The sequence below is a fragment of the Thalassophryne amazonica genome, chromosome 1 (genome assembly GCF_902500255.1).
Source record: "Thalassophryne amazonica chromosome 1, fThaAma1.1, whole genome shotgun sequence".
NCBI classification, from domain to species: Eukaryota; Metazoa; Chordata; class Actinopteri; order Batrachoidiformes; family Batrachoididae; genus Thalassophryne; species Thalassophryne amazonica.
The window spans coordinates 155,249,098-155,261,994 of record NC_047103.1 but is presented as its reverse complement, the minus strand read 5'-3'; the positions used below and the strand labels follow the sequence as shown (position 1 = coordinate 155,261,994).

Here is a 12,897-nt window from a genome sequence, read left to right as displayed (position 1 = left end):
GAGTGAGTGAGAAACTGTTTTGTCATAAAAAAATTTGCACAATGATTCATAGGATTGTTTGACCTGCAAAGGATCCACTTGATGTATCCTTCATTTTGGGGGGAAATAAGGCTGTGAACATCAGCCATTTCCCAAGCAATCTTTGAAAAGGTACAGAGTAGTCACTCCACTTATGATTAGAACACAGATAGAGCATGTATTCCTTTCTTGGGGCAGGGCACGAGTAGATTCCATTATCGGAGCATGCTGTATTTGTCAGCATTATCTGAGTTTTCCAGATTTGTTCACATAAAATTGATGGATTGGTCCTGATGTTATTTGTATACACACTTATGCAAACTGTGCAGTTAATGTGACAGAGCAAGAAATGTTGCGCCTTTTTTCTTACAGGGCAAGCTCTCCATGTATAATGACCATGAAGGAACCAAGCCCATGTTGACCCTCAGAGGAATAGGAGAGCACCGCCTGCCTGTGGACCACGTGGTATTACACTGCACTGTCGGGCAGACAACAACCACACAGCTCATCGTCCCCAACTTTACCCAGAATAAACTGGCCCTTCAGGTATACACATGCACCCTCACAATTTTCCTTGAAATTCTTGGTGATTCAGATGGTGGGGTAAACCACTGAACCAACCTGGAAAGCCCAAAGGAAATATGAGGGTTCTCTGGGAATGTTTGGTGGGAGAACTTGTCCAGGGGCCCTTCAGCTCACACTTCTGAAGAAACTTCTGTTGTGTCTTGAAGGATGCCGGGGACATGATATGGGAGTGGTTCATGTTCAAAGCTGCTTTGAGTTGTGCTGGATTATACTGTTTTCTCTTCAGACTGAACACAAACGCACAGAGGCAGAGATGGAAAATAAGTGTTTATTTTATTTTACCAGTTGTTTTCGTCATCATGGCAATCCCTCTGTGGCGGATCTCTTTATTGAATCCTGGACGGATGGTGGACACAGAGAAAATCTACATCCAGGGTTGATCTAGCCATGCCTGTGTGTGGGGTTTGTTTAACATGTGAATGATGTTGCACACCGACAAACACGCGATCATTGATAAATCTTTGTCCTGGTCTGATGGCTGGCAAATCCCAGATGACTCGTGTCTGAGGACCTTCTCCAGCCTTCATCCACCTTCACAGCCATTGGGTTTCAAGCCATAGCCTCCTCTGCCTGATCCGCCATTGAGGTCTGCTTGAGGTTTCTTTCTTAATATCATCAGAGGGAGTTTTGCCACCTGCTTGCTCAAGAGGGTTGGTAAGGTTACACCTTACTTATGTAAAGTGCCTTGAAGCAGCTTTGTTGTTATTTGGTGCTATATAAATGAAAATAAATTGAATTGAAATTCTTGTTACACCAGAGTGCCATTAACTGTCTTGTGTTCAAGGTTCCAAGCCTTATGTACCTTGCCGTGGCCTGCTATATTTTGTGTTCCGAAGGTTTAAAAAAAGTCAGGTGTTTTTTTTATTTTATCCTTTTTATGTAATAGCATGTCAGACAAGACCATCTGGTTCACAAAGGGTTTGATGGTGGTTTGTTTGTTTAAATCCAAATGGAAGGTTCAGCTGTTCTCTCTAATAACTAAAGCTCAGTCAAAAATATTCAACCCATCCTGACCCCTTCTGTTAGTAATGGTTAAGGCCCAACCTGTCATTCTACCTGAACCTCCCAAGGTGTCTTCTCAACAACAGCATAAGCTTAAAGAGAGGTTTTAGAAGACTGACTGACATGAAAAAAATTAGTCATAGCCAAGCACCCAAACACAAGCATAGAGCTGGAATTTAAGTAGGTACATGAAAAATCAGAAGGTTTATATTCACAACCAATCTCTAACCTATGGGTATCTTGTACCTTGCATACTCACACGCCTCTAACTTAACACAGGTGGAGCCACTTACTGTAGCTGCCTAGCCTTGAGAACTAGGAGTTTTCAGGTTAAATACATGGGGATTTCACATATGTATGTGTGCACAGGTGATGACAGACCTGTCTGTTGTGAGTGGTTCACCCTCCCTGATGATCAAACCTGGCTGTAATACTCCGTATTCCCTGGCTGTGTCACCTTGGAAGCGAGGAAAGCACTCAGGTGATTATTCTCTCTCTCTGTTTGTGATTGTGGTGTGTAATGGTGTGAATAAATATAGATGTCTCCTGCACTCTGTTATGGATGAATTTCACATGGTTTTCTTAAGGGTTTATCTTGCGTTCCCCAGACTGTCATAAATTTTGCTTTGCTTCTTGATGATTCCAGGCAGTACAGTGATCTGAAGAAGTGGGTTATAAACTTACTGAGGGTAGACAAAGCATTTGTTCGAGGACTTTTTGAGAAGATGATGCACCATCAGCAGCCGAGTGATTTTTGACCATCATAAAGAGGAAGTGAAATATTAGTTCATTTGTACCACCGCAGTCTCGTGAATGGCTGCTCCCCTGTTCTGTTGATCTGACTGCTTTGTGCATTTGTATAAGTTTGGTCTTTCTGGTTCAATGCTCAACACTTCCAGTGTCTGGGTTCTTGTGGTTGATTTTCCAGTCAGGTGTGAACGACTGAATCTCAGTGAGATTGCAAAGGTGAAGAAACAGGTGAAGGCAGGTAAAACTGCAGGTATCTTTGGTATCTGAGCTGACCTTCATTTGGTGGGTAGACATGCATGTGTACAAAGTGCAGTACTGCACTGTGGAGGTAAAGCATCTATTTATTGATACAGATGCACACAGATGAATGCGTACTTGATGTACTTTATCCCTGTTTTACATTTATATACCCTCATTTTACTACATTTGAAATAACCTGCTTTTTTTGGCTTGTTGCCAGTGCTAGAATATGCATCTTTATGTGTGTGTGTGTGTGTGTGTGTGTGTGTGTGTGTGTGTGTGTGTGTGTGTGTGTGTGTGTGTGTGTGTGTGTGTGTGTGTGTGTGTGTGTGTGATATTGTTCATTTTGTCTCAAACATTTTTGCAGGCTCCGTGTCATTTGTAGCAGTTAAAGAAGCACAAGAGGCTCAGAGAGACAAATGTGAGCTTTGTGTTGCTCAGAGTGACTTGACTTGGAAGCTTTCACCATGAGTATATGTATGTGTTTGTTCATGTTTTTTGCTAATGTACATATGTTCAGATTATCCAGTGAATGCACTTGGAAGCTATGAGGTATATTTCACTCTGGAGATCATTTGTGAGCCGGCAGAACCTGTCAGGTCCATACAAGTACAATGCGCCATTCAAGTAAGCAGCAAAGTTCAACCTTGATTATTTGTGCACGTGGCTGTGGTTATGAAAAATGCATAATGCCCCCTGGACGCCTCGCTGGAGAGGTGTTCCAGGCACGTCCCATTGGGAGGAGGCCCCGGGGAAGACCCAGGACACGCTGGAGGGATTACATCTCTCGGCTGGCTTGGGAACACCTTGGGGTTCCCCCGGAGGAGCTGGGGGAGGTGTGTGTGGATCGGGAGGTCTGGGCGGCTTTGCTTGAGCTGCTGCCCCCGCGACCCGACTTCAGAAAAAGCGGAAAAAATGGATGGAATGGATGGATGGATGGCACGTGTTATAGTAGTCCCCAAAAAAGCAGGAGATTAATAGTATAGATTAATAGTATTGTTGTATAGTCCTAGTGCCTTCCCGTCTCTGAATTCTCTCTCCTTTTCCCACTAACGTACATCATGAAGTAGTGTTTTTACTGCTTAAAACTAGTGAAGAAAGGCTTAATCTCACACGGCTAGATCAAGTGACAACACTGATAAATTTAAAAAGGTGCATCACCATTAAACTGTGTGGGATTTTTTTATAGAGCTCAGTTGCTATTGAGATCCCTGTCAATAACCCAAGTGGAGAGATGCTGATAATTGATGTGCATGTGGATGGAGATGGCGTGAGTGGAAACAGCTGGATTTCAGTTCCCCCAGCAGAGATGCTCATCTACAAGGCCACATTCTCCCCTGTCAATGTAGGAAAGAGCTCTGGCAGGTAAGAACCAGGGTACATCCCAGGTCATCTTAAAACTCTTCCATTGGAGCAACTGAAGGTACAAATTCAAGTTCACTGTTGCACTGTAATCAGTTCTCCAGTTTCTGAAATTTTTACAAAGAGACAGCAGATTAAAAAAAAAAAATCAGGACAGAGTTTAAATTATGTAATACTTCATATATCCACTTGTTTGTCTTTGTCAATGCCTTGTGGGACTACTCATCGACTTTATGTCATGTATAACAGTATGTTGAGTACAGTCACTCATGACAGTTAATATAAGATAAGATGAGATGAGATTTATTGTCATTGTCATTACATGAGTGCAGCAACAATGAAATTACGTTTATACTCTAATTACCTCAGACAAAATACAGCAATTAATCCGCAATTATTAATAGTTGAACGTAATAAAGGCACGCATCAGAATTAAAGACAACGCATATACATTTGACATTGTTTATGTGCACCAAACTTGAAGCAGTCCGTCATCCGAATTGAGGCAAAGTGGGTGAAGGCTGCAGTAGGAGGGGCCTGCGCTGCCCAGTTTGGGGAGTTGAAGGCTGCAGCAGTAAAAACCGCACTGCCTTCAAGGTGACAGGGGGAGCCAGGGTGAGGGGAGTGGAGAGACACGGGGGGGGGGGGGGTAGGGATGGAGGGAGGGAGACATGCGTCATGCAGATGAGTTAAGTTATGTCAGTTTCTGTCCGTGTGTGTGTCAAGTCTGACATTGCTAGGCAACAGCGTGGGGGGGGGGGGGGGGTGTTAGATAGATAGATAAGAAGGGGGAGCCAAATTCCTTCACCAAGGCCGTAGATCGTTCTGGGGGACGAGCAGGGCATTTGACCTTCAACAGCCGATAAGGCTGCCATGTTGATGTTAGGCAGAGAGATACAGAATTCCATTTACTGCACCTCTGACTGTCATGAGTCCAAATTTATGATGAATATTCTCCAGTCTTCAGCAGCACATTCCTTTGCAGTGCAGCAATATGCTCCAAGATGGTATCCATTGTGCATTTGAGTACAAGAGTTAAAGCAGCCTGAGATTGCTGCCTTGCCCAAGACAGGCAGGTGAGGAACAGGGTTTGCTCCATGACTTCAGTCCCATTTTGGTTCATGCTGTGAAATATAATATGCAGTTATATACAAAATTGTGGATATTTTATTTTTCATCACATCAACTCAAACAATATTCAGACTTCTATATACAAAGGGTCCCTTTTTCCACCTGGCGCAAAACAGCATACAACACAGTGCAAATATTACTGCTTATTTCCACCCAATGCCAGACAATATTCATGCCCAGCACCCACACTGTGTCAAAAACATAGACAATACCAAGCTAATTCGTGCACATTTTGCATCTAGTTGTCTAAAAATGATGTGTAGTCTGTGCTGGTGCTTTGATAGGAACTTCTTTCGGTTTCTTTCTGATTTGACACAAGTTTTACACCAGGTGCCCTCCTTGACACAGCTTTATTAGATGGAGAATGGGCAGGGGTGGACTCAAATCAGGAACCTTCTGTTTTTGAAAAAGTGGCCTAACCACTTGGCCAGTGATGTGTATGTCTTTATTTAAAGTGCGCAAACACTCAGATGCACCTTACATAAGTTGGTTCATCACACATTCTGTGCACTGGGATGTGCAGTAGTACATAATAGGCCATGCAACCATGTGGAGCATCAGTCCAGCCCCATGGCACCAGTGCCCTGATAGTTCTCGCCTCTTAAGCAGCAGTGTGCACTTGGAGATACTCCAGATGGATTTGTACCATGCGCCGCTCGCCCAACCTCAAAATGGAGCCTTAAAATTTTAATAAGTGTTGTCATGGTGAAAGATAACTACTATTATGATTTTGATTCAATAAAAAATGTGAAACCTCAACAGCTTATTGCAGGGGGAAGCAGGATATGGAAAAAAGATTTACACGTTACTGACTATTCCTTATAGTTACACTAATCTTTATGAAATATACTGTTGTGTGGGCTGCTGAAGAGGAGGTACTGCTGGCCCACCACCAGAGGGCGTCCTGCCTGAAGTGCGGGCTTCAGGCACGTGAGGGCGCCGGAGCACCGGGAGTGGCAGCTGTCACTCATCAACAACACCAGCTGTCACTCATCATCATCATCCACACCTCCATAAGAGCCGGGCAGCATCTTCACCTCACTGCCGAGAAATCGTCTACCGATAAGTAAACGTCTCAGCCTTTGGTATCATACAGTGGTAACGTTTTTACTTCTGTACTGACTGACATTATTCTGAGTTTGCAGACTGTTAAGTGTTACTTCAGGATCTGTACAAGCTCCGTGATTGAGAGGTGGAGGTGCTTTCCACCTTTATGTTGAACTGTTTGCTGGGTGTTCACACACCCACCATCACCTGTCTGTTCTTCCTGCCAGCAGTACCCGATCTGACAGCCGGAGGCAGTGGCCACCTGGGGACCCAGTGCTTGGTGGCTCCAGGATTGCTTCAGGTCCGGTGGAGTGGAAGGCGTGTGGGATCTGGCTCTTTTCTGGACGGGCGTCTCCTATCCTCGAGCCTGCTCACACACCACCGTAACTTATTTGACTGTTGATCTCAATTGTGTTGTCTGTTGCTCTGTTGTGCACATTCACAACATTAAATTGTTATATTTGGCTTATTCCATTGTCCGTTCATTTGCACCCCCTGTTGTGGGTCCGTGTTCCTACACTTTTCACAACAGGATTTCTCAGCCAGCGTCATGGATCCCGAGGGGCGTCAACCATCGCTTGAACCGCCAATGGAAGCACAGGGTGCACAGGCGTCGGCAGGAGGCGTGTTAGGAGAGCTGCAGCAAATCTTAACCGCCTTCACTGCTCGGTTGGATTTAGTAACCGAGCAGAACGTCATACTCAATCGGAGGATGGAGGCTCTCACCGCCCAGGTGGAAGCGTGCACTCCAGGCGCTGCTGCAGCATCTCCTCCAGCCGACCGAGCACTAAATACAGACATTCCAGTGGTGATTCAACGAACCCCCCCCCCCCCCGAAGCATACAAAAGCCCACTGGAACCGTACGGAGGTTGTGTCGAGACGTGCGCGGACTTCTTAATGCAGTGCTCGCTCGTCTTTGCACAACGTCCCGTCATGTACGCGTCAGATGCCAGCCGGGTGGCGTATGTCATCAATTTGCTTCGAGAAGAGGCACGCGCCTGGGCTGCGGCGCTCTGGGAGCAAAACTCACGGCTCCTAACAACATATACTGGGTTTGTGAGGGAGTTTAAACAAGTGTTTGATCATCCCAATAGAGGTGAGACCGCTTCGACTGTGCTGCTGTCTATGAGACAGGGACGTCGGAGTGCAGCCGAGTACGCCGTTGACTTCCGCATCGCGGCTGCGAGGTCCGGCTGGAATAACGTTGCACTCCGCGCCGCCTTCATAAACGGACTGTCTCCGGTCCTGAAGGAGCACCTGCTGGCTAAGGATGAGCCGCGGGATTTTGACGGGCTTGTCGACCTGGTTATACGGTTAGACAACCATTTAGAAGAACACCGTCGGGAGCGGGGTGAAAGGTGTGGCCGGGCACGAGCCGTCCCTCTTTCTTCCGGGTCCGAAAGGGTGCCGCCGTCTCCACGCTCCACAGTCAGAGAGCTCCGTGGAACCACAGCTCCCCCTGCTGACGAAGCTGTGGACACGAGCAGGGCCAAAGTAAAATCACATGACAGACAACGGAGGCTGGCTCGCGGGGAGTGTTTTTTCTGTGGCTCTGATGAGCACATACAAAGAAACTGCCCCAAATGGTTAAACTTCAACGCCCGCCCTTAGAGACTGGGTTAAGGGTGGGCCATAACAGCCACGCGGGAAAAGCCCATAGATCAGCACGCATCCCAGTGACGATCCTTTGTGGGGATCTTACCCTTCACGCCCCAGCACTGGTGGACACGGGATCTGAAGGGAATCTGCGGGACAGCAGATGGGCCAGGGAGGTAGGGCTCCCTCTAGTGGCACTACCTTCCCCATTGAAGGTACGGGCACTAGATGGCACCCTTCTCCCATTAATCACACATCAGACACAACCAGTGACATTGGTGGTGTCTGGAAATCACAGGGAGGAAATTGTGTTTTATATAACACCTTCTACCTCCCGAGTGATTTTGGGGTTTCCATGGATATTAAAGCACAATCCGCGGATTGATTGGCCATCTGGGGTAGTAACGCAGTGGAGCGACACCTGCCACCGGGAATGTTTAGGATCCTCGGTTCCACCCGGTGTGACAGCTAATGAGGAGGTTAAAGTCCTCCCCAATCTGTCAGCGGTGCCTGAGGAGTACCATGATCTTGCTGACGTCTTCAGCAAAGATCTGGTACTCACTCTTCCCCTGCACCGTCCATACGATTGTGCCATTGATTTGATCCCATGCGCTGAGTACCCGTCCAGCAGGCTGTACAACCTCTCTCGTCCTGAGCGCGAATCAATGGAGACCTACATCCGGGACTCCTTAGCTGCCGGACTGATCCGGAACTCCACCTCCCCGATGGGTGCAGGTTTCTTTTTTGTGGGCAAGAAAGACGGCGGACTCCGTCCATGCATAGACTACAGAGGGCTGAACGAAGTCACGGTTCGTAATCGATACCCGCTGCCTCTGTTAGATTCTGTGTTCACGCCCCTGCATGGAGCCCAAATTTTTACCAAATTGGATCTTAGAAATGCGTACCACCTGGTTCGGATCCGGAAGGGAGACGAATGGAAGACGGCATTTAACACCCCGTTAGGTCACTTTGAGTACCTGGTCATGCCGTTCGGCCTCACCAATGCGCCCGCGACGTTCCAGGCATTGGTTAATGACATCTTGCGGGACTTCCTGCACTAGTTCGTCTTCGTATACCTGGACGACATCCTCATCTTCTCCCCGGATCCTGAGACCCATGTCCAGCATGTACGTCAGGTCCTGCAGCGGTTGTTGGAGAACCGGCTGTTTGTGAAGGGCGAGAAGTGCAAGTTCCACCGCGCTTCTTTGTCTTTCCTGGGGTTCATCATCTCCTCCAACTCCGTTGCACCCGATCCGGCCAAGGTTGCGGCGGTGAGGGATTGGCCCCAACCGACGAGCCGTAGGAAGCTGCAATAGTTCCTCGGCTTTGCAAATTTCTACCGGAGGTTTATTAAGGGTTATAGCCAGGTAGTTAGCCCCCTGACGGCCCTGACCTCCACTAAAGTCCCCTTCACCTGGTCGGATCGGTGCGAAGCCGCGTTTAGGGAGTTGAAACGTCGGTTCTCGTCTGCACCCGTTCTGGTGCAGCCCGATCCCAATCGCCAGTTTGTTGTTGAAGTGGATGCCTCTGACTCAGGGATAGGAGCCATGCTGTCCCAGAGCGGAGAGTCCGACAAGGTTCTCCATCCATGTGCCTATTTTTCCTGCAGGTTGACCCCGGCGGAGCGGAACTATGACGTCGGCAATCGGGAACTTCTTTCGGTGAAAGAGGCTGTTGAGGAGTGGAGACACCTGTTGGAGGGAGCTGCGGTACCATTTACGGTTTTCACGGACCATCGGAACCTGGAGTACATTCGGACCGCCAAGCGTCTGAACCCCAGGCAAGCCCGCTGGTCACTGTTCTTCGGGCGATTTGACTTCCGGATTACCTACCGTCCCGGGACTAAGAACCAGCGATCTGATGCCCTGTCCCGGGTCCATGAAGAGGAGGTCAAGATCGAGCTGTCAGATCCACCGGAACCTATCATCCCCGAGTCCACTATCGTGGCAGCCCTCACCTGGGACGTGGAGAAGACCGTCCGGGAGGCCCTGACACAGAACCCGGACCCGGGGACCGGCCCAAGGAACAGACTCTACGTTCCACCAGAAGCCAGAGCTGCTGTCCTGGACTTCTGTCACGGGTCCAAGCTCTCCTGTCACCCAGGGGTGCGAGGAACCGTGGCAGTGGTCAGGCAGCGCTTCTGGTGGGCGTCCATGGAAGCCGATGTCCGGGAGTATGTCCAGGCCTGCACCACCTGTGCCAGGGGAAAGGCAGACCAGCAACGGGCACAGGGTCTCCTCCAGCCATTACCTGTGCCCCACCGCCCCTGGTCCCACATCGGCCTGGACTTCGTCATGGGCCTCCCGCCGTCCCAGGGCATGACCACCATCCTCACGATAGTGGACCGGTCCTCCAAGGCGGCCCACTTCGTGGCCCTCCCGAAGCTCCCGACGGCCCAGGAGACTGCAGACCTCCTGGTCCACCACGTCGTGCGTCTGCATGGGATTCCATCCGATGTCGTCTCTGACCGTGGTCCCCAGTTCTCCTCGCAAGTCTGGAGGAGTTTCTGTAGAGAACTGGGGGCCTCCGTGAGCCTCTCGTCCGGGTACCATCCCCAGACCAACGGACAGGTAGAGCGGGCCAACCAGGACTTGGAACAGGCCCTTCGCTGTGTGACCTCGGCGCACCCAACGGCCTGGAGCAACCATCTGGCCTGGATCGAGTACGCACACAACAGTCAAGTCTCGTCTGCCACCGGCCTCTCCCCGTTTTGAGGTGTGTTTGGGGTACCAGCCCCCACTGTTCCCGCTAGTGGAGGGAGAGGTCGGAGTGCCCTTGGTCCAGGCCCATCTGAGGCGGTGCCGTCGGGTGTGGCGCTCTGCCCGCTCTGCCCTGTTCAAAGCCCGGACGAGGGCCAGGGCCCATGCAGACCAGCCCGGGCAGGAGGTTTTGCTGTCAACAAAGGACATCCCATTACAGGTGGAATCTCACAAACTGAAGGATCGGTACATTGGCCCTTTCCCCATCATCAAGGTCCTCAGTCCTGCCGCGGTGAAGCTGAGGCTGCCAGCTTCACTGCGAATCCATCCAGTATTTCATGTCTCCCGGGTCAAGCCTCACCACACCTCTTCCCTCTGTGCCCCCGGACCAGCGCTGCCTCCTGCCCGGATCATCGACGGGGAGCCTGCGTGGACAGTTCGCCAGCTCCTGGACGTCCGTCGTAAGGGCCGGGGGTTCCAGTATCTCGTGGACTGGCAGGGTTATGGACCCGAAGAGCGCTCCTGGGTGAAGAGGAGCTTCATCCTGGACCCGGCCCTCCTGGCCGACTTCTACTCCCGTCACCCGGACAAGCCTGGTCGGGCGCCAGGAGGCGCCCGTTGAGGGGGGGGTCCTGTTGTGTGGGCCGCTGAAGAGGAGGTACTGCTGGCCCACCACCAGAGGGCGTCCTGCCTGAAGTGCGGGCTTCAGGCACGTGAGGGTGCCGGAGCACCGGGAGTGGCAGCTGTCACTCATCAACAACACCAGCTGTCACTCATCATCTTCACCTCACTGCCGAGAAATCGTCTACCGATAAGTAAACGTCTCAGCCTTTGGTATCATACAGTGGTAATGTTTTTACTTCTGTACTGACTGACATTATTCTGAGTTTGCAGACTGTTAAGTGTTACTTCAGGATCTGTACAAGCTCCGTGATTGAGAGGTGGAGGTGCTTTCCACCTTTATGTTGAACTGTTTGCTGGGTGTTCACACACCCACCATCACCTGTCTGTTCTTCCTGCCAGCAGTACCCGATCTGACAGCCGGAGGCAGTGGCCACCTAGGAACCCAGTGCTTGGTGGCTCCAGGATTGCTTCAGGTCCGGTGGAGTGGAAGGCGTGTGGGATCCGGCTCTTTTCTGGACGGGCGTCTCCTATCCTCGAGCCTGCTCACACACCACCGTAACTTATTTGACTGTTGATCTCAATTGTGTTGTCTGTTGCTCTGTTGTGCACATTCACAACATTAAATTGTTATATTTGGCTTATTCCATTGTCCGTTCATTTGCGCCCCCTGTTGTGGGTCCGTGTTCCTACACTTTTCACAACATATACACTGAAAAAAGAGAATGTTTGAACCAACTTAAAAAAGTGTTACAGTTTATAAAAACCCAAATGAATTAAGTTGTTTGAACTTAAGTTTGTAAGTTAGAGTTGATTTAACTTTCAAACTTAAACTCAAACAACTTAATTCATTCAGTTTTAAGTTGGTTCAAACATTCTCTTTTTTCAGTGTATAAAGTCAACATGTTTTTATATTGTCTGGAATTTGTTGTGGAAGTTTGTTGTCACTTTTAGATTAAAAAGCATTTTTAAAAATTGTATTAGAATCCAGCATTTTTTTTTGTTTTAAACTTTGCCAATTTGTGTTGTAAATAATAAAATGTTATTTGTCATAGGGCAGTTAAACCTGCTAAACCTTTTCATACAAGTGCACAATACAGTGTACAACTCTGTGACAGTGGTTCATGATTGTGTTTGTGTTTTTTTTTTTCCTGTTTTTTGGTAGTGTGATTTTCCAGTCGCAGCTTGTGGGGGAGTTCTGGTACCATCTGGAGCTTTATGCTGTTCCTTCTCCAGTCGTTACTGGACAGCCGATCCAGAGTCGACCGGTCAAATAAGTGCACCTTACTCACAGCTTCTGGCCTGAAAATGAGGCCTTAATTTACAAAGTATAAGATAATTTTGTTGGCATTCATATGTAGCTGAATATACATAGTGAGAGGAGATGCAGTTATTGCCAATTGACACATTCAGATATAACTACACAAGTATCAAGTCTGAGGATTTAAACATTGTGTTGATTGCACTAAATGACACAATAAATTAATAAATAAATAAATGCAATGATAAACATGATATACAGGTTTTTGTTTTTGTTATTTTGGTCAAGAAATTGTTAAACATTAGTGTCAAACAAAAATGGGTTGTTTGTGTTTTCTCAAAAAATAACTCAACTCAATAAATAAATAAATGGATGTTTATTTTGCTTTTCTCATTTGTGTTATCAGTTATGCTTTTTGTCATGTTTGTTCTTCTTATACCTCGTTTACCACCTTGTTTTCCGAGTTTTGTTGATGTTTGTGCCTAGTTCTTAGTTATGTTATTTTGTCCTCATGCCCCTCCGAGTACGTTCCCACTCCACAGCCCTGCACCTGCTATTGTCTTTGTTTCTCACTTTGTTTCTGT

The 12,897-nt window shown here is 48.3% G+C and overlaps 1 protein-coding gene across 1 annotated transcript in view; it reads left to right on the top strand.

Moving 5' to 3' along the window:
* LOC117517263 (cilia- and flagella-associated protein 47-like) overlaps positions 1-12,384 on the top strand; it is a 151,258-nt gene extending 138,874 nt beyond the window's left edge. The window contains exons 68-73 of the mRNA XM_034178250.1: positions 391-564; positions 1,975-2,086; positions 2,963-3,016; positions 3,116-3,222; positions 3,785-3,960; positions 12,218-12,384. Coding sequence (XP_034034141.1) covers positions 391-564; positions 1,975-2,086; positions 2,963-3,016; positions 3,116-3,222; positions 3,785-3,960; positions 12,218-12,329 — 735 coding nt within the window. The 3' untranslated portion in view covers positions 12,330-12,384. The remainder of the gene's footprint in view (positions 1-390; positions 565-1,974; positions 2,087-2,962; positions 3,017-3,115; positions 3,223-3,784; positions 3,961-12,217) is intronic.
* The last annotated feature ends 513 nt before the right edge of the window (positions 12,385-12,897 follow it).